The sequence below is a fragment of the Chelmon rostratus genome, chromosome 13 (assembly GCF_017976325.1).
Source record: "Chelmon rostratus isolate fCheRos1 chromosome 13, fCheRos1.pri, whole genome shotgun sequence".
Classification (NCBI taxonomy): Eukaryota; Metazoa; Chordata; class Actinopteri; order Chaetodontiformes; family Chaetodontidae; genus Chelmon; species Chelmon rostratus.
In genome coordinates this window covers 25,542,824-25,569,295 of record NC_055670.1, presented here as the reverse complement: position 1 = coordinate 25,569,295, position 26,472 = coordinate 25,542,824, and the positions used below count along the sequence as shown (strand labels likewise).

At 42.1% G+C, this 26,472-nt stretch overlaps 1 protein-coding gene across 3 annotated transcripts in view; it reads right to left on the bottom strand.

The window, feature by feature from the left end:
- The window catches only part of LOC121616194 (nck-associated protein 5-like), a 68,223-nt gene that overhangs the window by 11,496 nt on the left and 30,255 nt on the right, over positions 1-26,472 (bottom strand). For 2 of the 3 annotated variants that reach the window (XM_041950888.1, XM_041950887.1), the window contains exons 6-11: positions 24,353-24,391; positions 22,799-22,918; positions 5,845-6,024; positions 2,762-5,682; positions 2,323-2,437; positions 1,352-1,421 (exon numbers count right to left, since the gene is read on the bottom strand). In XM_041950888.1, the coding sequence (XP_041806822.1) occupies positions 1,352-1,421; positions 2,323-2,437; positions 2,762-5,682; positions 5,845-6,024; positions 22,799-22,918; positions 24,353-24,391 (3,445 nt within the window). Of the gene's footprint in view, positions 1-1,128; positions 1,163-1,351; positions 1,422-2,322; positions 2,438-2,761; positions 5,683-5,844; positions 6,025-22,798; positions 22,919-24,352; positions 24,392-26,472 lie in introns of those variants that run through there. The other variant, XM_041950889.1, reaches the window with a different exon arrangement.

Below are 26,472 nucleotides of genomic sequence, written 5' to 3'. Positions count from 1 at the left end.
TGTTGAGTTATTCAATCATTTGGGAATTGGACAAATTGACAGTTTAGTTGATTGGGACCCTGCCTGACCCAATTAGAGTGAGTCTCAGCTAATAGGAACCAGGTGGACCTGTGAAGACCTCGAGCACAGAGTTTCAGTAATTTAACAACTTTTAAACTTAAGTCTAAATTCATATCAGGTACATATAAGAATTTTCAGTGGATTTCTGCACTGTTGTTATTAGATTTTAGCAGCCTCCTGTACTCTTTTGGGTGTACTGAAAGACCTACAGAGTACTCAAGCTGTTTCCTCTGTATCTGTCTGCTTTGCTATTTCATTATGTGATACAATAGTGTTTATTTCTGGTGTATTGTTTATGCAGAGAATCAATCTGGTTTTATTCTTTCCACCAAGATGAAGACCCTGTGAGTTCAAAACGGGCTGAGCTTTTAATATAACTTCTCTCCTTGGTCTGATTAAGAGCACCTGGAGAATGTTTTCTTGAGTGTGAGTGTGAGTACAGTGTTCAGTGTCCATGTGAGTGTACTTAACAAGAAGCATCAGTGTTGTGATTCTCTGTTAGGGTTGATCCTATTGGTTCTAAAAATGCTTCCAACACCAAACATCTATAACAACAGTACTGTTTGTTCGCTTGCACCACTTGGTCCAACTGACAGTAATTAATAATCCAAAATTTGAAACTGAAACTTCAGCCAAGTGCAATTGACCTAAATATCAGAATCGTATTCAATGCAGGAACAATCCAGTTGATCTTCTTGCCACAGCGTGGGTCCACTTTCTATACAAATGCAGGTGGGAGCTTGGGCCTCCATATGGATGAAATGGTTCATCCTGATTGGATGAGCTGGTGCATGCAAATTCTCAGTGCATGTGAAGATGAGCATTCAAGGCTACATACAATATCCCCATTAAATGGCAAACTGCATGAAAATACGGCCATGGTGAAATGGTTGCTATTCACCCGGATTCAAACTGCCACCAAAAACAAAACAGTAAATAAATGCAGGGGTAGAAAAAAATAAAATGAACATAAATATGGAGGAAAAAGCACACACTGACAAAATTCTGCATTTTGCATGTTCGGTTGACTGCTGATAGCATATCCATCATGTTTATGACTTACACATATCTGTCATATTTGGTCTTCACTTCTTTCTGCAAACTGCAAAATGGTAAGCACAGATAAGACCTTCAGGCTAGCATGCTTGAATTGACACCGCTAACATTGCCATTAAGTTAGCTTAGTTTTGTTTTCTAGTTACCAAAATGTTTAAGGGGGATCCATTACTACTTGCAGTGACTGTGAGGAATTATGGGCAGCCCTACACAACAGAGAATAGAAGAATCTGACCTATCACAGAATCCTGGTTCGGGCTCTTCACCGTGGATCCATTTTCACCATCGGCCCTCAGGTTCACCATCTGCATCATTGTGTTTTTGTAGGAGGACAAAAAGAGTTACTCACATGCTCTTTCATAGTAAGACATGCACAGTAGCACTGTTTGGTTCTAGCTTTTATCTGTAGCGCCTTTTCATACAGTCAGTATTAATCCCTGTGTGGCTCTAGCCGACAATGGACACCTAGCTCTGACAGTGTCAGAGTCGCAGTGTGACTAATTAATGAATCTCCTCCACTGTGCTTGCCTCCACCCTCATTTTCACTGCATAGTCTCTCCATTGACATCATGCTACCAACATTGTTTCTTTTGTCTGCTGCATGGCATAGTACATTCTCAATGTGCTCTTGAGAGTTTTGGGAGGTAGGAGGAGGGATGTCAGGTCTTCTACAAGCAGTTTTGAACACTACAGCATAGTGTGGTACTATTAAAAACTTAATGTGACCATTTCTTGAATAATTTATACATTCTTGGGATGAATAAATTGGATCCAATGGCAAAATTATGGACACAGTGAGAAATTTAAAGGTCTTAAAATAAGGTTTGATAATAAAGGCTGAAATGATGAAACTGTGCGTAAGAGGTTTTGAGGGACAGCTGGTAGAATTAGCCTGAAGTACAGCTCACTTGTTAAGACAGTTATATAACTTTACGCTTTTCTGTATTCATTTAATCCTGCTGTTTTTTTGTTTTTTTTAAATAATCATTTACAGTGCAGCTCAAATCAATATCTACTGGTTCTTCAGTCTTTTGTTGTTTTTGTTTTTAATGTGTCTTGCTTCTGCAATCACAGTAATGTCTGTAGCAAACATACATGGTTGGAGTACACATCTTCGTGTAAAGACATTTTCTGTGTTTAGGACTAAATGTGCCTGCTTACTGATAAAATAAAGCCTGTTTTGAATCAGGTAATGATTTATTTTACCTTTGGGTCCCCGACGATGTCAGTGTGTCCATGTATTTCATTCAGGGACATTCCTGGGCAGGGCATTGAGATGCATGCCCTCACTGCATCATGAGCCTCTCTTCTCCCCACAGAGCTGAAAGGAAACAGTTTGTCAACAAACACCTACATACTGAGATTGTCTGATATTGACTCAACATGCCCAGGGTGATTTGGTTGATAAATTACACTATATCTCTTGGAACGTGGCTGTGATCCTCTGCGTAGCATGTGACTCAACTGGTCTCAGGGCTAAGAATGCTGACAGATGTGTCTATGGCCACTGAATAATAATGTTCAAAGTCATCTCTGGCAGTAAGTTACTTCATTGGCCATAAGCTATGCGGAAATATGCTGGAACAAACACTGAAGGTGAAGCAAGTGTTGTGTTTATTCCTACAGAGTAAAAAAAAAATCTTACCAGTCTTTTCCGTCGCTTTTTCTTCTGTCTCTCTTTTTGTCAGACTTTGTCTGCTTTCCTCCCAGAAGCGATGTAATCTTTTGCTCCCTCTTCTCATCTTTTACTTTCGGTGGCTCAGTCTTTTTGTTGCTTGGAGCAGGAAGCTTGCTTTTACGAAAACCAAACCAATTTGCCAAAGTTGAGCCAGATTTTTGCTTCACTTCAACGCTTCTCTCCTGTTCCTGAGTCTTGTGCAAGTTCTCCTCTATGCCAAGCATCACTTTCTCTTCGATTGTGGTTATAGTACTTTGTCTCTCTGGTTCCTCAGAAACTGGTTCACCAAAGGCGCTTGAAAACTGCTGCTCAATTTGCAGGCGCCTAGCCTGCTCTCGTTGTTGTTTAAGACTTTGAAGTCTTTCACTGGAAGACCCCAAATGTGAGGGAACTGCCAGGCCCTCTTCAATCAAGAAGTTGTTCAAAAGGGATCGATTCATTGGGCAATGGTAGCTACTGGAGCAACTCATACTTCCTGGGAGGACATCACTAAGGGAGTTCAGGGAGCTCCCTGAGTGGGTTTTAATCTGGGTACGGACCTTTCCAGATCTGTTGAAGCTTGGCCTGTCCATGTAGCGTGCACCAAAACTCTGGCTACGAGCCTTGGCCCCATTCATGCCCATTACTGGCTTAATGGGAGGTCTGGTTGACACAGACACAGACCGTTTAAACAGCCAACCTTCCTCATCAAATCCCCAGTCTAACATCACACCACTGTCAGATGCAACAGGCTGAACTGAGGGCTCAGAATCCAGTGAGTTGCAGCGGGTCTCAATCTTTCTGCGGGCTTTGTCATGAGCACCACATTCATGTGTCATCTGGGGATCACATGTAAAAGTCTGAAAGGTCTGGATACTTCTGTTAGTAGGGTTTGTATCATCTTTGTTCTGTCTTCCAAAAACGAGGAAGGTACTGGTTTCATGTCCAGAGATTGCTTCATGAGATTTAGCATTTACAGGAAGAGCCATTTTTACAGCTCTTGAGGTGGAACTCTGAAGATTATTGGCAATCCCGTGGTAGTAAACATTAGAATATGTCTGAGGCAAGACTTCTGAAAGTTTTGGCTCACTAATGCTCTGTTGGGATCTTTGTAAGATGCTATGAGTTGGCAGCATAGAGGGAGCACCATTTTCATCATGGCATGTGGCAGCTCTGTCCATAGATAACTGGACTGACTCTGCAGGTTGTGACTCTTGAACTGGGGCAGGTGGTATCTTGGACGAGTGGGTATGATAGACTTTAGCAGGGATGTCTTTCATTGGCTTACCTTCAGCGCCCATTTGTGGGGCTGTATGTTGATTTTCTTTTGTTGTATTGGATTGTTGAGGTTGTAAAATAGAAGAAATCTGATTTGATTGTAGCTTGGTGGTGCTTGGTGTTATCTTCCCAGTGGTAGTGCTCTGAGGCTGACCTGCAGATTTATGTGTTCTGGGTAAGCTGTCACAACTGGGTCTAAGGAGAAGAGAAGTAGTTCGACCTGGGGGTGGTGGTGGGGAAGGGGACCTTAGTTCTGAACGGGAAACATCACAGTGCTGGTCTTGGCGTCGTTGTTTTCGCGGGGAGCAGGGTAAGTTGTCATAGATGCTCTCTTCCACAGAGTCATTGCTTGATTGATGTCTAGTGATTTGCAAAGGTGATTTTGTTGGGCTCTTTGAGCATTCGTTGATCCCTGGAGGCTTAAATGTCTTTGAATGCTTCACAGGGGAAGCAAGGGGAGATCGTTGTTGCACACTCTTGAGAGACTTGGAACTTGCTGATAGTGCAATGTCCTCATCTTTCTCAACTTTAGATAGTGCTCCCTTGCTCGAACCATGTGTTTTACTGAGGTTTGTCCTTTTGCAAGGAACATTGTGCCCAGAAGGGTTTGACTGCCCTTTGGACCCATGACCCTTAATAAGCTTTTGGTGGAGAGGAGAATGTGTATGCTTGTGTTGTTCTTGTCCTCCATCGGCACTCTTGCTCCGCAGAATGAAAGCCTTTCTTGCTGAGTCACAAGGCTGAGGTTTTGGTTTCCTTCGTGGGAATTCTGAGATGGTGTAGTTCTGGCTTTCACTGCCAGCTTGACTGGCCTGGTCTCTGCAGTGAGGAACCTCCATTGAGGAGCTGCGCTGTCTGGCGACACTCACACAGCTCAAAGCTCTTGTTGCAGAATGCTGAATAGAAGAGCTCACGTCACTTGTCCCTGCCTCGACTTGCTTGACTGGAAGTCTACCCTGTTGCCTTTTGACATGATCAAGTCTGGATTTACGGTCAGTAGACTTTTCCTGGTTATTGTTTCTGTCACTCAACTTCATGCCTGAAGGCTTGTGTTTTTCTGGAGAGTCTTTGTCTTCCAGATGCGTAAGGCTGTCTGTTGGGCTCACACCAGGTTTTATTGTGGGGCCTTCCAAAAATAAGAAGTTGTCTGTGACAGGTGAGGGAAAATGACCAGAGTTCCCCACAAGTTTTACAGGATCTTCTTGAAAATTGTTGTCATCATCCCTTGTGACATCCAGTTTCTCCAAGCAAAGAAGTTCTTTTGTTGGTTGATCATTGGATTCCCTACTTTGCAATTTTGGTGAATCATCATCCGCATCATCAGAGTCAAGGGCAGCAATTCCGGCATCGGCCTTGAAAGGTTTACTTGTAGGTGGTACTTGCTTGGCTGTAGTCCCTTGTGGGCCACACTTCACACCAAGGGAGTATATGCCCTCATTAGAGGTCATACAATCTTTGCAGTGTGGTACAGATGCAAGTGAGGATGCTTCTTTAGAGCTGCACATTTGGAGACGCTTCAGGCCTTTCAGAATGTGGCCCTCCTTCCATCCCAGGTCTGTCTGCTCGATGGCTGCAGAATGATTACTGGATACTGAACCGGCACTCATCCTTTTGTCCCGGCTTGTAGCACACTGTGCATTACAAGAAATATTTACAATTACTCAAATGGCATTTATAGATGTATCGCTTATTGTAACCCAAAATGCCACAAACATGCTAAGAGATACTTTACTTTGACAACCTCAATACATTTCAAATTGAAGGACCATGAATGAGAGATGAATGAAGCCTACCTGCTTGGAGGATCCACGTCCCTCTGCCCAAGTGTGGGAGCCACTGGAGTACTCACTACAAGCACTGGATAGAGACAGTTCACTGCCACTGCCGCTACCACTACTGCGTGGGCATGTTAGACTCAGCAGGCTGGGCCACCTTCCTGCAGGAATACCTGCTTTTCCATTTCGTTGGACCTCCTGGAAAATAATCAATAATGTAATCAATCAACTATTAAGAAATGAATGCAGGAGCAAAAATGTCAGGTTCTGAAATAATTATGAAAACAGTCCAGTAAATGACAAAACTCATCATTACAGGCTACGATTGACACAACACTGACAATAAGAGGCATTTTTATACACAATTAACCACTGCTGACAAATATTGTAATTGTGGCTCACATCTGCACGGATGAAATCAAGATTTGTTCATCCACCTAATCTATGACATTATATTCAACATATTCTCTTTGCAGTGTGAACAATATGCACAACCTATGAGAATGCCCCATGGCTCGCCATTTGTCTCTGTCACAGATCTCAAAGAGTCAATATGCTCATAACATAGATGTCTCTTTCCTACCAACGGCTAATTGAGGAATTTCCATTTCACTAATTAAATGGGTCCTTGTTTTTCTGCTCTTGCTCTGTTCTGACATGAAGGCAGACTCTTCACTGAGCGTGGAGCTTGGTGGCATGTCTTCTGTTCATTCCTAGTTTAGACATAACGGCACAATGACTAACAAGTGTTAGATGATGATGCTCTTGTGTTGGCCAGAGTCTACAAAATGAACCAAAATCAACATTCACACAGTGTTCCTATGACTCAGATCATTCTTAATAACATCTTTCGCTGGCTGGAGTCTTTTGAAAACATGCTGAAAAGAAGTTTTCCGCCAGCGCCACAGCAGCCATTTGCCCACATTGTGCCTGTTCATCACAAGTGACAGAGAAAAGAAAAGTGCATTGTAAGCCCCCCTGGCTGAATAGTTCAGCGTAATAACAGGCAAAAGTTAAACTCATAGAACCTTGTAGAAACTAGATATCACTGAACATTTTCTCCAACGCTTTGAAAGGAACCTTGAAAGTCTTGAAAGGACCTTCACTGCACACAGTTGTTGGAGTTGGAGTTGGATTGGACTCACTACTACACTACACTACTGCTGACCATGTTTTAGGTTGAAAACGGCAGGACTGAAAACCGAGACTTTGGAAACGATGATGCAGACACCCACATTTGTTTGCTGATTGTGTCTTATGAGTGACGGAGAGTCCGTCCCTGATTCATCACGTCCCTATCGTGTTTGATTTTATCCTTATCTGCATGAATTCAAGCGACATCAGCCTATTAGACTTGATTACCAGCAGTTAATTCAACTGTTCAATTCATGTGATATGTGTTTTCAGGTCTGTTAGTCTGGATTTAGATCATGTTTCGGTGCTAAAACGCTGGATGGAGATCACTGTCGTTGTAAAACACACCTGATATACTGAGTGTGCAGTATCAGCTAAGCAAAAAACAGCAAAGAGACAAAATAAAGAGTGGTGGGGGAAGCAAGGTAGCAACTAAAGGGTCAGACATGTTCCTCATATCCTGTGGTTGATTTATTCAGTAGAACTGAGGGTACCAATGTACTGCGAAGTGGAAGAGGTTATTCGTTACCTTGTCTTCGTTGCAAGCCTGATACTTCACTATAATACTTTATTAAACCAGCTAACCTCACAGGTAATTTACTTCATCTCTTCTGTATCATACTTTCTCAATGTATTTGTGATCATTTTGCTTTATTGTTTTAGTACTGCTCACAGGAACTAGTGTGCACATTGTTGATGTCATGGTCCATGTCAATAAAACTGATTTCCAGGTCAGACAACCAGTTTATACAAGATGAAGTACTATATAATATCGATCGAGTGTAAACCATGGAAGCTTTACATTTAAGTTTCAGAAACAAGTTATATGGCCCAAATAGAAGTGAGTGAGAAAATAATGTTTCTGTTCTCTGTAAGTATGAACAGTTGATGCCCACAAAATGTCATCTTTGATTATGATGATTACACAGCGTGAAGAATGGACTCTTTGTATGGACTTAAATTGAAAGGTATCAAAATGTACTGAAGAATGTGTTTAAGATAGACTTCTCCATTATAAAAGACCAGTGTTTAATGTCTTCATAATTCCTCTTATCCGTGAAGGATCTGGGTCCAGTGTACAAGGCCAAGTCGGTGACTAGGAACTGCTGGCACTGTGCTTTTTGCATCGGAGCCAATTCCAATCAAACAGACCCAAAGGTGTCAAGTGTTGTGACCCCATTTAAAACGGCATTGATAGTTTGCATGGCTGCCATGGCCAGCTTCCTTTCAAAGTCATTAGTGTCATCTGTTAGCAATAATTAATGTGAAAAGGAAATAATTACATATGGGAGCTGGGGACTAAAGTGATTTGGTCCATTCATTGATATTCACCTATTATTTGATTATCTGTGCTGGCCTTTATTTCACGAGCACAGCGGGAGAAGGCCACATTTGACCATGATTGTGTGGATTAATCCCGGAACTAATTACAGTCAGCATGTTGAGGGGTATCTGAGATTTGACACAAATGATACAGTTTAACAAAACCCTCAATCAGAGTGTTGCTGTGCATAAAATCAAGGGCAAATTTGAGGGCTGTGCAGATGTATTTTCACCTTCATGTATTTCAGTGTTTTTCCATTTAGCAAAATGACTTTTTTCTTAATATTTAATTTGTGCTTCACAAAATCCAGACATGACTTTTTATAGGGTGAAAGATTATGTCCTTTTGATTGCAACAGCACCAAAGCTACATCCAAATACTTGTAATGAAAAAAAAAATGCCAAAGGCCTGTTAAAATATAACAGGATAAACACTATCTGAGGGCTGTCAGAAATCTTCAGTTCTCTATATACAAAACGTTGCTTTCTCACAGTAAGCAATGAGACACACTGGGTTTATTCAGCATCAAACATGTAGCGGTGTAGCATTTCGTCATTGTTTTCAAAGATAATACTGGTATTGACATGTCTTTGCAGTTTTCATGCTGCAACTATCATTCAGATTCTCAGACAGTTCAGAAATACCTACAAGCTCAGCACTGGGCTTTTTCTACTTAAAAGCTCATCTATGTTGTGGCTAAAAGGAAAAGTAAGTGAATAAATAAATGTATGACATCTATAAATGAAAGTGCTGAAATGACGTGGTTTTGTGTAGCCGTCTTCTCTCTGTCTGTGGAGGTAACAGTGGATCCATTTGTCTGAAATGTGCTACATGAGTTTTTTCTTGTTGTTCTTCATGCAATTATTACTATCACAAGTATTTGTCAAAAGCAGCAGAGTAATGAGACTTTAAAGGGGACGACCAATTTTTAACAGAAAGCCTGCATTACAAACTGAGCATGTAAAATGTTAGAGATGTAGAGGGGGCTAACAAAAGATCCTTTTTTTAGGTTTTTAGAGCTAACAGACACATTGTAAGGACTGAGAGTCGGCCTCCCTTGCATCAATTTTATACATCATTTTTTACCCTCTGTCTCTGGCACATTTCACCAGCTTTATAGTGTTATAGTACATTTGTAAAATACTCCTTTAAGGATGGATCGTACCCACGCTGCATAACTCTACTTTATAAACTTTATATTTCGTGGCCTTCGACACACTCTCACACTCTCACAGGCCCAGAGACTTGTGTAAATAAATCATTCTGTCCCTGCATCATCCAGCCTTCTCTGTCAGAATAGTACAGTAGCATGTCAACTGCTGGGTCCACAGCATATGAGAGCATATGCTTTTATCCCATGCACCTGACAGCACTATGACACGCTAGATTTAGTAATGGAAATCCAACCGCTAAGCCTGGCAGTTCTGGAGATTCCTCTACCAACTAAACAATACTGGATGTTCTACCATCACAGCTGGATGCAGGACGGGATATCAGCATGTGACAGTGTACGTCCCATCTCACAAGAGCATTACAACATATAGCATACTTAATTAGCATAGTTAGCACACATTTAGTGCTAAGTTGGACAGAAGGGGTCCAAACGTCCTGAGTTTGAAATTTATGTTTTAAATGTTATGTTGTTCATGCACCAGAGCAAACTGAGTGGAATCGTGATAAAAGCATGCTGAATTTTACCTGTACACACTCCCTGGCACACTTTAACCTCAGTTAAATTTGACAGATTTTGCAACATTTGACTGAAGCAATTCGGCCTGCATAATCAACACACATTCTTTCCTCATGTTAAATTGTGTCACATTTATGCAAACTGCATGAATGGGAAGGCTGGATTACTCTTGAATTTTATTAAATTGTCAATAAATGCCTTAAAAAGATGAATGACAAACAATGCATTCGTCTCTGTGCTGTTCCACTCCCCTAACCTGATGCTCTCATGTGTATCTTTAAACAATATACTACCTAATATATACTTTAAAAAAAAAAAAGTCAGTAATCTCTTAAAACACCTGGTTACTGTAGTATTTAGTAAATATTTTTCAAAAGGGAGTAAAAAGTGCATTTGTAGGGGACTATTTTCTCTTGTGGATTAATACAGATTTGATGTACTGGTGAGTCTTCATATTCCATGTTGTGTCCATGCTCATGGTAGTAAAGGAACACTTCAGCCAGTGTAACAGTGAGACTCATGTAGGAATTTTTAATAAATTTTGGACAACAGTGAGCTCTGTTGCACAGAGGAAGAAGAATACGAGATCAATTCATTGCCAGTTTGGTTTTTAATGGGAATTGGTGACAATAGCAAAAACATAGCCAGCTTTATTCTTCAAAATTTGCAACAGTACCACAGTTTTTAGAAACATTCAACTGAACTGCATTCAGCTTTTAGTCTGCTTTTTTCTGGTTAGTATTACTTTAAAACCTGAACAAAAGTGTGAAATCATGGCTTGTTCGTGATACTAAAGTGATGATTTGCAATTAAGCCATTTTCATTCTCACTGCCACTGAACCAGGCTGCTGATCAACACACCTTTCAGACACAAGGACAATGTACTTAAGCTTCCATGGACTTTTTAGTTCACTTTAAATTTCACAATCTCATCAAAATTCGTCCATGCGTCCCCCCCGAGCTGCCTAAAGCAAGGTTACGCTCATTCAACCGCTCCTCAGACCACAGGTTTTTCCACTCTAGTCTTTGAAACAGCTACCATCTTCACTGCTCTCATCTCATTCACCATCACACGCACCGACTCCCACCTCATCCACCGCCTTGTCTTCAGGCTCCTGGTCATTAATACTTGCTCATCTACACCTTGCTGTTTTTCGTCTTCATGTCACATTCACCTCGTCTGCCCTCTTTCTTCTTCACTGCTGCTCAGTGTTTTGCCTGCTGGGCTGGGCTCTGACTTGACACACTGCTGTTCACTTTGGTGTCAGCATACAGAGAGAGGAGGGAAGCAGCAGTGAAATGGTGGAAAGTAAGCAAACTGTGCTAGCTAGTAGTTCTACACGCTCAGGCGTGCTAAAGGATCGCAGTCGTAGCGGCGTGTGTGTTGATCCAAATGACTAAAACGTATATCTGCATCTGGGCATCGTTACTTAAATAAGCCAATTTCCTCCTGAATCACATGATTGAAACAAAAAACAAATCAGAGAATGCAAGCAAAAATCTTGCATGTGAACCTCATGTAAAAGCTGTTTGTGTTGTACATAATATCTGCACTGGAAATCTCCCTGCAAGGCAAAGGCAAAAAAGGTTGAATAAATTCGACTTTGTTATTTGAGTTCACACAGCAACAAAATCGAATGCCATTTAAAGCACTTCAAAGGAGCAAATAAATTCGACTTTATTATACATTTGCCTTCATCTTTCACTGCAGCCCTCCAAGGAAGTTTAGCTGAGGAAAGAGGCACCTGCTGCTGCTCAAAAACCTTGAGGCCGCGGTGTCTCAAGTGTTGCTCTGCCACTGAATTCCAATGACATTGTGACAAATGACCCTGTCATGGCACCACCACACTTTTAACAGCTAGGGCTCTCTGGCCCAGAGACACAGGCAGATGATACTACTGTTGTAAACAGTCCAACCAGCCCAAACATACAGAGAAAAGGGAAGAGAGAGACAAAACTGGAGTTTCTGCTGAGCTCAGTCAAGCGGCAGAGTCGAAAACAAGCGCTCTCTCAGATTATCCTGCATACTTGTATTTATCTTGCTAGCTACAGCTAACATCTGTGTAGTTGGTATGTTTATGCAGGTTGTGATTATTCACAGCCGATGTACCAACTGCACAGACGTTGCTGTACAGTCTGCACATCCACTGATAGCTAGCTTACGGCTAACATTTGTACACTTGGTTCATTGACTGTTCTGGGTCAATAACGATCCCGTGGTCAAATTCACACAAACGACGCTGGGCATATTCACTTCACTTTCTGTCTGAACACACCATTAGTATTATAAATGTGGAAACCTTATTTCAAACCTTTCATTTTAAAGGTTACAAGAAAAAAACGCTTAAGGGCAAGGGCTAACCAATGTGTCTGGTAAACATAACACATTGAGTAAGCTTGGTTGTGGTTAATGAAGTAAAAAGTTGCCCCAAATCCAATAAAGAGCAAGACAAGCCACTAGCGGTAGCATAACTCTGATGGACCCGCTTCCACACAGTGTGGAAATACTGCACAGTGGATGTGGTGGTCATGAGTGGGGCTTTGTTAATGTAACCCCTCAAGCTAGTGTAACCTAGTTAGTAAATGATGTGCTCCTTGGCCTTGCAAGTAACTTTAGTTTTATGTTACTACTGCAGGTAGTAAGATAATTAGGCTGCATGCTCACTTTGAAACACACTGTTGAATCCATTCTTTACTCTTTTGCTCTTTTGTTTTTGGTTTTGGAAAACAGACACCACCCTCCAGACTCTTTAAATGCTGAGTATCCGTCCAGCTACATCACTATGCGCACAGTTTCAACATGTGGAGGACTCTTAAGCCTTACGGGTCTGCTGTGCCTAGTTATGGACAGTCCAGATGTATTTTTTTAATGCATTTGACCAGCAACTGTTCAGACTTTGGTTACGGTGTCTGTGAACATGTAAACATTTCCCTTATTTGTGCTCTTTCTACTTGTGCTCGGCTGCCATTTTTACACATTTTCTCTGTAAAATGACTGGAAACAACTAGAAAACACAGAGGTGTTCCTCTCTCTCTATCTTTTGTCTGTTGTGTAATGCAGTGCACGACGCCTCTGTAACCTCATTCGGAGTCAGCCAACGTGACAGAACAGGTGTGCTGTCACAGTGATTAAGGAACCTAACAAGCATAACTCGCAGTGAAAAACAAATTTTCCATTTCAATAATTTGTACATAATCACCTCTGTGTTATCTGGCAAATTGATACACAGGCAGAGTGCTATGTCTCCAATCTGAAAACCCTCCATCACTGATCACTGATGGGGACAATGAAATGACCCGTGTTTCACTTTTTTTTCGAGTACTCTCTGCAGCTGTGACAAGAGTGTTGAGCCTAATGGATTTTGTCATTGCTCCCACTTTGTAGAGGTACAACGACCGTGATCTTTTGTTGCGGTAATCACACTGCTCATCTGATTTTGGAGGTTCATCACTGAGACAGGAAAGCAGCCCACGGTGGGCTTGTGAGGAACAATATCTGACACACGTCTGGCACATTGAATGTGTTCGACTTAGAAAGATGTTTCAGTTAAGGCACCATAAACACGCTACAAGATGGTACAAATAATTCAGTATGCTGAAATAACCAAGTCTCATATATTCAGAATATACCTCAGGATGGGTAAAACGTCCAATCCTGAGTGAGGCATAGATACAAACAGCTGATTGTTCAGAGGTTTGATGCAGATCATCCACCACGTTTTCCTACTATACAAACTAAAGAAAGAATTAGAAAGAGCTTGCCACGAAGGAGCATTAAACCCACCAAAGATTTTTAAAAATGTCTTTTGGTGCCATTTGGTGATATTAGCAAAAAGACCACTGTCAGCTGCAGAACTGTCCGAACCAACACTGTCATTAAACTGTCAGGTTGTGTCTTTAATTCACACAGCACAATGCATGAGTACGTATAAGATGTTCATTCTGCCTCAGCCGGGCCCTGAAGTCAACCTGTGCCACCAACCGCACGTTGAGATAATGTTGAACTAAATGGAGAAAATGTGAATGAGTGAGATTCCCCTATGATAACATTTATATTTGTAAATGCAAATATGCCCTGAAACAAAGGACAATTCAGCTGTATAGATATAAGAATAGGATGCACTTTAATTTATAGGTAAATGGTTCAAATGATCACAAACATAGTAACTGCCAGCAGTTATGAACAGGTTCATCTGATCTCACTTAAAGCCGCACAAAGCATTTTCCAGCTCCTAGAGAGTGACAGCAACAGCAACACATTTGTAAAATACTCCAAAGTTAAACTACTGCGGTATAGAAGCCCTTAAGAACAAACTGGGCATAAAGGCTAATAGCTAAGCTAAACGGCCCTATATGGAAAAGTGTGCAGAAAGAGCATTTTGAGCAGCAAGAGGAAGGAGAGGAAGACGAGGATAAATACAGCACCAGCACAACACAAACAAGCCAAACTTTGAAATCAGTGATTTAAATGCAAGGCTCGTTCTCCAAACTTTTGTTTGTGACCTTACTGGAGAGAAATGTAACAACTATAGTTAATATTCAAGCTTTAGGCATGAGATAATTATCTTACTCTGCTAATGTAGCCTCCTGGATAACTGGGAATGCTGCATTAGTGAATCAAAGGCAGCATTTGGCACATAAAAGGGTTTTGTTTTTTTCCCTGATGCTGCCAGCCATATTGTGTTTTCAACATTTTTTCTTCTGCTGCATCATGCCTCGTGAAACAGAGAAATTATTTAGAAAGAATTCACTATTCGCAGTCACAATTTGGTGGCAGTTAAGTCTGTTTTTTGTAGTGTGAAAACGACCTAGTAACTATTCTATTGAGTGTTCACTCAGAGGCAACTCAGCTGAAAGTCAAACAGCCTCCCCTTTGATTAACATGTGTATAGATATATCTGGAAAATGATACAGAGGCTCGTTAATGCTCCTTAAAGCAATGTTTTAATATCAGAAAGACTCAAATGATTTAAAAATTAGCAGTAGCAGAAACACCTGCAGCTCAATCAATAAAAAGACACAAAACTGTCACACCGCGGAGAGGTTTGTCTCGTCCTGGGTTTTTTGTCTTGTCATTTCCTGTTTTATTTTGTGAACCTAACTCTCCTCTTGTTTCAGAGCACTTGCCCTCCCTCATGTGTCACCGGTGCGTCAGCCTGATTACCTATTGTCTCCACCTGTTGCCTATTACCCTCCATGTGTTTAAAGGATAACTTTAGTTTTTTTACAACCTGGACTTTATTTGTAGCATTAAATACGCCCATTTACTCACCCAGACAACTTTGGTGGCATTTGGAGTCGTTTTGAAGAAATTAGCCCCAGAGGAGCGGCGCGTATATCCGTATAATGCGAGTACTCGGGGCATCCATGCGCAGCCTCTATATAACGCATAATCTGCAGAAACTCGTTCATATTCCAATATTTAGTTCTGATATGCTGGTGCTATTCCCCTCTGAGCCCGTGGTGGCATGTTATCAACATCCAGCGTCTCTAGACAACTACCTCTGACGTGATGACATCATTTTCGAGCGCCGCGCGCTGCGAGCAGCCAGCCACAACACAGCTAACTCTGCGGCGGTCGGCTAGTTTAGCTGTAGTTTGCGACTGTTATTTTTCACAAAACGGATGAATATTTTTCTGACTCTGAGGTGGTGGACGATGACTTTGTTTACAATGGACGTCCTCACCGTTTTGAGTACACGGACGAGGAGCTCGTTGAAAGGAGGACGCAGAGGCAGAGAGAGGAACAGCTGGCCAAACAACAACAAACGGCTGCGAGTAGACGGTAACTGGTGGTGTTCTTGTGGACAATGTTCATCGATAACATGCCACCACGGGCTCAGAGGGGAATAGCACCAGCATATCAGAACTAAATATTGGAATATGAACGAGTTTCGCCGCAGATTATGTGTTATATAGAGGCTGCGCATGGATGCCCCGAGTACTCGCATTATACGGATATACGCGCCGCTCCTCTGGGGCTAATTTCTTCAAAACGACTCCAAATGCCACCAAAGTTGTCTGGGTGAGTAAATGGTCGTATTTAATGCTACAAATAAGGTCCAGGTTGTAAAAAAACGAAAGTTATCCTCTAAATAGTCTGCGTCTCCTTGTCTCGTGCCAGTGTTTTATTTGTCTTGATGTCGTTTCACCCGTGCCAGTCAAAGATCCACAGCCACAGTCCAAGTCGTCTTGTAAGCCTTTGATCCTCTTCGTGAGCGTTTTGTGTTTGTTAAAATTTCATAGTTTAGTTCTGAGTTTTGTGCTCCTTTGTTCTTTCTTTGTAGATCCAAAGTCCTCTTTACGAGTGTTTTTTGTTCACGCTAAGTAGTCATTGTTTTCTTTCTAGACATTTTTTAGTCCTCCCTGTGAGCGCTTTTTGTTCTATTTTCAGAGATAACTGTTGATAGTCTTCCGTCATTAAAGAGCGGAGTTTACTTTGGTTTTTGTATAAGTGGATTTCTTACGTTGGGTGATTTTTGATAACTTTGTTATTTTTTCCTCCTTCTGGAGCGATCTCTGTTATCTAAGTTTTATAGCCTCGATTCCTCTTATCAGAGCGTTTTGTGTTTTTCTAAAATTATTTTGTTCCCCTTGTGTTCTGACCGCTATCAGGTCCAGAACGTTTTTGATCAAGAGTAAATTTCATAGCCATTGCTATCACGTTCATCGAAGAGATCATTGGTTGTTTTTGTGTAAAATAAAAGTCGGTTGCTGCTTAAGTCTGCACCCGAGTCCTCATTCCAGTCCCGGCCTGACAAAAACATAACTAAGCACACAAAGAAAATCTGAACTCGGCAAAGTTGGCCAAAAATATACACATAACTTTCTTAGAAACAACCACACAAACGATATAAAATGTTTAGTCAACAGTAAATTAACAATGAGACCTTGTCTAATCAGGCTCTGAGGAAATGTCAGCATGTATGTAATGTAATACTTCTTTCCAGCAGCAGCAGCTGAGCATCTCTGCAGAGATACATGCAGTTCTCCCTCTTTTAGCGGAGTCTGCAAGTTTGACCTTTACAGAAAAGGTTAAAGATGAAGGACAGCACTTCCTGCTCCGCTCACAGCATACTTAATGACCCGGTGTGGGAATTACTTTCCATGACAATTTCCACGATGCTGGAAAAAGGAATGTCTGCAGCGTCGATACAGTTTATTCAATATTTTTGTTAATTACCAATTCTGCCTGTGATATCAAACCGGTCCCCTGAATACTGATAGCTGGAGTTTGTCATCGGAGAGGAATCACGCTGAGAACGCCGACAATCCAAAGAGACCTTTAGAAACAAAGCAACTTCAAATTTCTCGCCTGCCTCCTGCATAATGATTGTGACTTTCTGCGAGAGAGAGCGAAAGACGGGTCATTTTATTAGAATCTGAGTAGTTTAGAAAAGTTTTGGCTGAAATTCTACCAGCACTCTGGTCAAAACCAACTATGGATCTAAATTTAAGTCGTGGCCAAGACGAAGACAGAGAGTCAATACAAATCAAAATTTAATATGTGAAAATCAAACATTTTAGCGACCAGATACCCTACATTCTGCATTCAAGCTATTACTAAAGCATGCCTCAGCTGTCAATCTTACTTCACAATGAATTGTAAAGTGTACCTTTGGATACTCAGAAAGTTTTCTACAGTTCATTTTAAAGTAGCATGTACTCCGTGAACAGCCAGAGAAGAACTTTCTGCAACACAATGAGTTACCCTCAGTGACATGTGAACAACACGAAAGAGCCTTAAATGAGATTTCTTAACGCCAAAATCAGTAATCAATGAGCTGCCAGTGGAAACCTGCTGCTGAAAAGTTGATCCAGTTTTAGTCATACACCAGAACAACACTATTTTAGGGTTGGATACGTCCAAGACGGCCGCCTCGGCGCTGCACTCTGTGGTACGTGCTTTGTTTTTGTCAAGTGTTGAGCTGTTGATACAGTCGGGATGGACTGTTAAACGCATATATGGTTTATTGCCTCATCGTTTGTTGTATATATTGTTTATTGTATATTTTGGCACCATTTCACTTATTGTTCAGAGGTTTATTTATTTATTTTGTTTTTTGTCTTTTATAGCTGGGCTGTATGTCCTTTTTTTCATGTGCGAGCACACTGAGTGCGATTTTGAAACCGGAGTCAGATTCCTTTTATGTGCACACATACTTAGCCGATTAAGCTGATTCTGATTCTGATATAGAGAGGGCAGTTATGTGAGGCATCTTTCTTTCATTAGACAGTCTTCAGTATGCAAACAGACCCACACTGTTTTCTGGGGAAACAGGATTTTGGCCAAGACTTTCTGGGTAACATCAGGATCTCAGTTTCCTGCATTGAACATTGAAGGTGAAGAGCTTTGTGAGAGGAACAGAGCCAGTCAATCAATAATCAAGAGACATGTGCACCTGTGCAACCAAATGCAGCATACCTTGTTTAGCTGAACTGTGAGAATTGTGTATCTCTATGACGACTAGTTTCCATCCAAATGTAGCATAAATGCACAAGAACAAGGTGACATCATCAAAAACGCCAGTCAGACCTCAAGCGATAAAACCACGTTGAAAACATGATGAAACATGACCCTTATGTTTGTTTCATGTGTCTCTCCGAGGAAGGTCACAGTCTCCTCATCAGACCTGATGTTTGAGTCACATGCTTCATGATTGATTCATTAAGTATGTCTCTGTTGCACATTGCCATGTTTTGCTGTTATTGGTACAACAACTTCAACCTTTCAAACACAAATTAAAAATGCTCATAAAACATGAAGGTAGATGGATGGAAATGAAGCAGCTTTGGCTCAGAGTAATATACAGATGCAAAGTGTTTCATACTTCAATCAATATTTGAATATGACTTTGTGCTCTATGATGCATTCACGGTAGCATCAGTCATACTGAGGAAATATCTGAAACATGAACCTGTGCCAATATTAGACTACATCAGCAAATCAGACAATATGAGAATGAGACCAGGCTCAAAATCAACATTCTGAAGAAGAAAAAGCGGTTTTGAATTGGACATGCTCCACATATGATATCTGACATTGGTGAGTATCCAGCATGAACTTCTTCATAAACCGCATCGGTCTTCGTTTTGGGTCATTGGGGTTTTGGTGTGTTGATGACAAACATTTCAGACACTGTTTGAGTGTGGAATAACCACCCTGACCAAACTGAGCAAAGACAACTGTAAGAAAACTTTGCTCCTTGAACTAACTTAGTGGTTGACTTTCCTGCCTCTGGTACTCTTCATCAGTCTCTGTTGCTTCTTGCCTTCTATCTAATAAAAACACCAAAGCAAAGAGGAGTGAAGGCATACTCAACAAAACAAGAAGCTACATTGAGACCGAACTCAAGACGAAGGACTACATCCCTGCAGCCATCCAGACATAATGAAGGCTTGTGGACAAGTAGCACACTGGCCCAGTATCTGCAGAGCTGCAGCTATTCAGCAGCACAGCACACAGTTTAAGAGCGCTGTGCGTGTGTGTAATTGCCTTCAGCAGGCATGTGTATTCCCGCTGGGGAAATGACAGTGAGAGATCCTCATTGCGGTTCAATATCACAAGGTTTCTGTCAATTACAGCTTACACTGTCTGAAAATAAAGGGCTAACAAGCTGGGCTCGACCAACCATTTCAGTGGCTTTCTTTAAATATTCATATCAGAAAGCAAAAAAGAATCATCTGTCCATCAAAACTATCAACCGTCAGCAATTATTCCTGGCAGAGCTGACTTTAAATCCATTCAGTAAGTTTTACTTCAGGAGACTCGTTTCTATCCATCGCAGAGAACAGAGAACAAAACAGGCGTATTATTATTCGTTTGTCGCTGTTTCAAAGAATAAATTCTTGGTAAAAACAAACTAAAATTCATTCATATTTTGACAGATTCTTGCTTATGAAACCCTCCATCTACTAAACTGTTGGTATGGGAGTCACCGTGCAGCCACATGCAGACTAAACCGTATGCAGACTGATGCACCTACTGTGGAACCAATGTTCAACGTTCAAACCGAAGCACTGCCGCCATACATTGTACAACGATTACCACAACAAGGCGAGGCAGGTTTATTTATATTGCGCAGACACAGCAGCAACTCAAGGTGCTTTACAGTGGTGTGCACGGGGGGGCAGGGGGGGCAACCGTGCGCTAAAGTGCCCTCTTGGATGCCAAAACGCGTGCTAAAGTACCCCCTGGGGGCCAAAACACACGTTAAAGTGCCCCGTGGGAGCCAAAAAACGCGCTAAAGTGCCCCCTGGGAGCCAAAACGTGTGTTAAAGTGCCATCTTGGATGCCAAAACGCGTGCTAAAGTACCCCCTGGGGGCCAAAACACACGTTAAAGTGCCCCGTGGGAGCCAAAAAACGCGCTAAAGTGCCCCCTGGGAGCCAAAACGTGTGTTAAAGTGCCCTCTTGGATGCCAAAACGCGTGCTAAAGTACCCCCTGGGGGCCAAAACACACGTTAAAGTGCCCCGTGGGAGCCAAAAAACGCGCTAAAGTGCCCCCTGGGAGCCAAAACGTGTGTTAAAGTGCCGTCTTGGATGCCAAAACGCGTGCTAAAGTACCCCCTGGGGGCCAAAACACACGCTAAAGTGCCCCGTGGGAGCCAAAAAACGCGCTAAAGTTCCCCCTGGGAGCCAAAACGCGTGTTAAAGTGCCCTCTTGGATGCCAAAACGCGCTCTAAAGTGCACCCTGGGAGCCAAAACGCGCGCTAAAGTGCCCTCTTCAGTGGCGAGGATGCGCTATATGTGCCCTTTTTTTCCTTTTTCGCCCCTGCCCTTCAAAAAGTCTGTGCACGCCACTGGTGCTTTACACAACGAAGTTATGTTAAGCAGAAAATTTTTCTTTTTTACATTAAGAAGTTTAAAAGAACACAAGTGGATGAATAAACAACAAGCTAAATGAAGCGCCGGAGCTGGACGATTTGCTTGCATTCTTCACATCAGTTTGGGTTCCCGGTCAGCAACAACAGCAACAGAGAGAGTTGTGGATGTGTCAAGGACGCCGTGATGGCGTTGTGGCACCATCATGAGATGTGCAAACGGAAAAGCATCAAATGTGCTAATGCACATTCAACAGCGTCACCCAGGAGAAAGATCCTTCTGCACTTGTTTTTGAAACGTGCCTCCTGAGCCGGCGTCTGTGTGCCATCACCACCTCCTCCACCAAAACAAATCTATTAGCGCTGTATTATGAATCACCCAGCTCGCCGTCCACACTTTGAACATACATCTGATCTAAATGGATCTGATCGGCCTAAAACGCGTCCGTCCAGCCAGCGCTGTGCAGCATCAGAGCGGCGTTGCCTCATTATTGTTAGACGCTGATCAAAGCAGCCGAATCGAGCCCGTCAGCAAGGTTACATAAACAAGCTATGCATCAAAGGAAGGCTGGAGGAAAAGGTTAAAGGAAAATGAATCTTTACAAGGTGCTGTCATACTGAATATCACTGTTACAAAGGAAGAAAGAGGGAGGGAGAAAACACATAAAAAACACACAACCGCACTTTGTTAGTCTGCCATGAAGCCTCGAAAGGTGGAGCGCAAAAATGTTAAAAGATGCATGAGAGGAATGAACATGTGTCCTGACAGCAGTAACTGACATTTGTTTAACGAAGAATGACATTTTTTGTGTTATTATAACTTTGTGTGACTCATTGTACTGACTTTTGCTGTCCCGAACAGACTCTTTGGTAAAAAAAAAATGTCATCAATATTTAATCAACTTCTGTGGCAAAATGTGGCCACCAAAACACACACGTGAGGAATCACTGAGTTTCAGACATTAGGTGATAAAAAAAAAAAAGACGGACTAAACCTCACCATACAGCTGCATTAACTGATCTCATATATACATTTTATTGCTCACATGCTAGCAGTAGGGGTTGTGTTGTTGTGAGCAGATGCCTGTGAGTCCGTATGAACACCCCCCTCTTGTGGCATTCATGATGGACACTTTCTGGAAGTTGTGATTAAAGCGTTTGTGAAATTTTCAGAAAATGTTGATACTGAGAATCCCAACAACAACAATAAATCCACATCTCGAAAGAAACGATGAATGACAAGAGAACAATGAGGAGTCTTTTGCGGCGGCGTTCTGACAGCTTGATTGGTAAACATGTGGCGTCGTTCCATTCGAAGGCAGCATGAGAGCGAAGTTTGCAAGCCACAAAACCCAAACAATGAGTTAAAGACGCTGAGATGCTCTGTAGAGCTGAGAGGAACCGCACCTGTCGAAGTGCAAACATCTCATTTAACCATTTTTTTTCATATATAAATATTGATTAGTGCATCTTTAAAGCGCTACAGTGCAGTTAGTGATCAGTTGTCATGATGGCTAACAGTACTACAAGAAAGCCCAGCTTTCAACCAATTATCTCTCCTCTCTACACTCGAGAGATTTTCCAATTAGAGAAACATGTGCATGTGCAGCTCTGTCTCCAATTTCTGCGCTGTCACTTAGCAGCTACAGCTGGATTAGAGGCCTGGCTCGCTATTAGCCTGAATTCTGGCACGATTAGCATAAAAGAAGAGAGCGGTCAGGGATGGTAATGCTTGTTTGATGACCTACGGTGCACTCCAGCAGGCCTCTTTGACTGCTACATGAGTCAGGAATGGGAGAATACACAGCCCATATTAATCCATTTATTTACATCCTAACATTTTAAATGATGTTGTGTACTGGGTGGATTCCTCTCTCTTTGTGCTCCTTTTTAAAGTTAGTATCCAGAAGTGGAGCACTGCTCATGTAAAATTCAAACGGCCTTGAAGCAGGGTGGGTCTGTCAGTGTCTGTTTGTGTCCATTGCGCCATGTGTTCCTACCTGGGAGACAGGAATCGTGGACATTTTGACACGCTGTTGAAACAGCACACTCAGGATGCGGTTTTGCTGCTCCAAGTCAAACACGCGGGTCCGCAGCTTCACACACTCCTCTTTCAAGTCCTAGAAACCCCCCAAAGAGGAGACAGATGGGCAGATAACTGTGGCTGACGGGGATGATTCAGAGAACTGCATGTGTATCGGATGCTAATTTTACAGGAACAGGACACAATGCTGTATTCATGCAAGAGGACTGCGCTCCAAAACCTGGTTGACCATGTTAAAAACCTTGTGAACCGTCACATGAAAACAGCGCTTTCTGTTTGGAAATATGCTGCATGAGGTGTATAAAATACCAATATGCAGTCCAGCACATGTCAGTGTAGTTATGTATGTAATCATTGTACTGAAGTAGCTTTGAAGAGCTTGTGTACTTTACTCAAGTGTTTCCATTTAATGAAATTTCATACTTGAACTACATTTATCTGATGGCTGCAGTGGTTATTTTGCACTATAGAGTCCAAATGCTTACAAAAAAGCACTGGAAGCAAAAGGAACCATCGTTCACAGTCAGGACTTTTATTTTGATACGCATTCACAGTTCATCGTCCAAAATGCTGTCAATTAGGACGACGTTTTCCAAAATTCCTGAGGTTTCGTGTCACCCATCCTGGCCTGTTGAGTCATTATTAAAGCAGAGGTGAGAAAGTCCCAAGTTTGAGTCCTAATCAAGATCTGATGTGTCCTTCAAATTTACTGCCGCTGTGGAAGGTTACAGATTAAAAGTAGTGTCATAAATGTTTTTCATTCTTATTCATTTGAAATTAACTTTGGGACTTCTCAGAGCAGACTGGTGAGGTGTTTTCTGTCAGGTTCAGCTTGTTAAAATGGTCACTGTGTCAGTTTAGGTGAGTTTAGAGTCTTCTTGCAATGACTACACGTTGGTCTTGAACCAATCAGAGGTTGCCGTATTTTACGACCTGTGTGATGTCATCGGGAAGGAGGTGCTAGGGACTGACTTCTGGCAACAAGACTGTGAACAAACAATGTGTATGATCCTGGCTGTCTTGTGAAAGCGACTGCGACCCTCCCTCAGCGATCATCCCTCTTTGCTTCGTCATGTTTACAGGTGAAGAGCTCTCTGTGCTCCCATTGGCCCCCCTCGCCTTTTTGTCCCAGCTGATGCTCATTTTCGATCCTGATGCTCAACATCTGTCTGGTCAGGTTATTATCGGGCTGATATCGTGTAGCCTGAACCCGACATCACACAGCTAACAGATTAATTCTGTGCTAGTCGAATGTTTTGTTGCAAAGGAAAAGACTCGAGTCTGACTGGAGTCCATGTCTGGTGTCAAAATCTTGTATTAAAGATCAGGAGTTGATGCTGTGATAGCTTCTGGATGCTAAAATGCTACATGTTACACTTAAATCTCTCTTCATGCGAGCGACATGCAGCTTCCCTTCACTGAGGTTATTATCAGCATCATTATTTCTCTCACTCATTCTAATGACCGACTGGAATAACGACGCGTCAACAGTGCAGAGACAAAGACCAACCTTCTGTGTGAGGAGGGCCTGGACCACCTGGTTCGCCACCTTGAAGAGACATGAAAGCAAGATAAGAAAAGAAAGCGAAATGCCAGAAACGTATCATGAGCCCGGCTTTTATTGGGTGGATCCAGAGCTTTCTGCGGGGCTTTGAGATGCAGAGAGAGAGACAGTAAATGAAAATGACCCAGAACAAACACCATCAGAGAGAATCTAAAGGCGTGTAAGATGTGCTGTGAGGACAAATTGACAGCATGTTGCATCACACTCTCAGATTTAGTGCAATAGCAGCTGCCCGCTGTTGTGTGTGAATCTAACTTTATTCTCAGTACATAAATAAACTAAGTATATTCCATCCATTATCTATACCCACTTACCAAAATATAGCATACTTTTCACAGGAGTGCTCCTTTTTGTTCCTGGAGTTTATTTGCTTACATTCATGTCACTAAGTTGAGGCCGACCGAACTTTTTTTATTATGTGTGACTGAGGAAAAGTTTTGTTTGGTTTTTTATTGTGAATATAAAGCAGCGTCGTCTGAAATGCCTTCTTTATTCCTTATTTTGATTTCTGAAGCGGAAGCACACATTATACCTTGACACCGGAATAATAAGTATGTTTCCACTTTTGTGTGCCGCAAAATGATTTCCCTCCACCGCTTTCATCTTTCTATCAAAATGACTCGCCGCAGCTCATTCAGACCATGACAGGAAGCCATCTGAATGCTTCCCCTTCAGAAAAAAAGAGATTAATGTGCATAATAAGACTGAAAAGCAGAAGAAAAGGAATGAATCCCACAGCAGAAACTCTGAAATTTCTGTCCTCAACCAGAATATGGTAAATTCTCATGGGCAGCAATCTCCATGGTAACAAGCCCATTACTGAAGCCAGCTAAAAAAAAAAAAAAGTGGAGCAGTCTAGCTGGCTGGAGGGAGATGAAGGGGAGACAGGGACAGAGATGGAGACAATCAGAGTGTTGTCAGGGAGAAAAGAAGGGGGAAGGAGTGCAGAGGGCCCACATGCAGGAGCAGGGAGTCGGTCCTCCTGAGCGCCGAGGTTCACTCCTCCAGCTCTCATTCTCTTATCGCCCAGGGCTCTGATGTCTGTCTGCTTCAATTAGAGATGCTCCCTTCTGTCGGCTCTCCTCTGTGGACCTCACTAACACTACAGATAATAGGCCGAGTGTGTCTGCGTCCAAGAAAGAGAGTAACATTTTATTTATGAAGCACCTTTAAAGCAAAGCTACAAAGACCGTCCTACGTTTTGTCACGTTCCTCAACGTCTCACACGTTTGGGTTTTGGAAAGTTTTTAAAGCCGTTTCCAGACTCTGCTGATCTAACAGAGACTGTTCCAGAGGGACGGGGCCCCGACAGCAAAAGCACAGTCACCCTTTGATTGGATGAGGGCGCAGGTATAAATAAGAGATTTGGTTGGAGGATCTGAGCGGCCTAGAGGTGGAACAGGGATGCAAATGTTTGGAAATGTATGAAGGAGCAAGACCATGTAGGACCTTGTATATGACAATCTCTTCTATACTTTAAGACGAGCCGATGAAGGGACGTGAGGATTGGTGGGATGTGGGATCCCTTCATGGCTGCAGCGTTTCAGACGAGCTGCTGAGTCTCCTCTGACTGTCTGAGTCCCGACAACCACAGAACTTTGTCTGGCCTGAAGTTAAGGTTCACCATTTTGGGAAATTTTCTTATTCGCATTCCTTTCAAGAAGAGTCAGGGAAGAAAATTCACATTAACCCCACAGACGTGAAGTTATCAATGTCAATCTTCTCATCTCACTTTCAGGAAGAAAGCAAATAAGCAATTTCCCTTTTTCTCCTGAATCAGATATGGATAAGAATTTGCAGCACATCGCTGATGTCCGGTTCTGATAATTTTCTTATTTTCAGGTCCACTGAGAGATTATGTTGCTTCTCTCAGCCCTGTCGGATTACAGCAAAGCAAAATGTGAGGTGGTCAAAGCGAAACAAGGGCTCCACACAGCACAGGTATTTTTTTTAAACTTATAAAATGTGTTTTGGCCTTTTGTCCACAAACAAATTCCATTTTAAGTTGCTGAAAATGGAGCTTTTAGAAAACTATGAGGTGACATTTCATGTTGTAGTGGACGTGG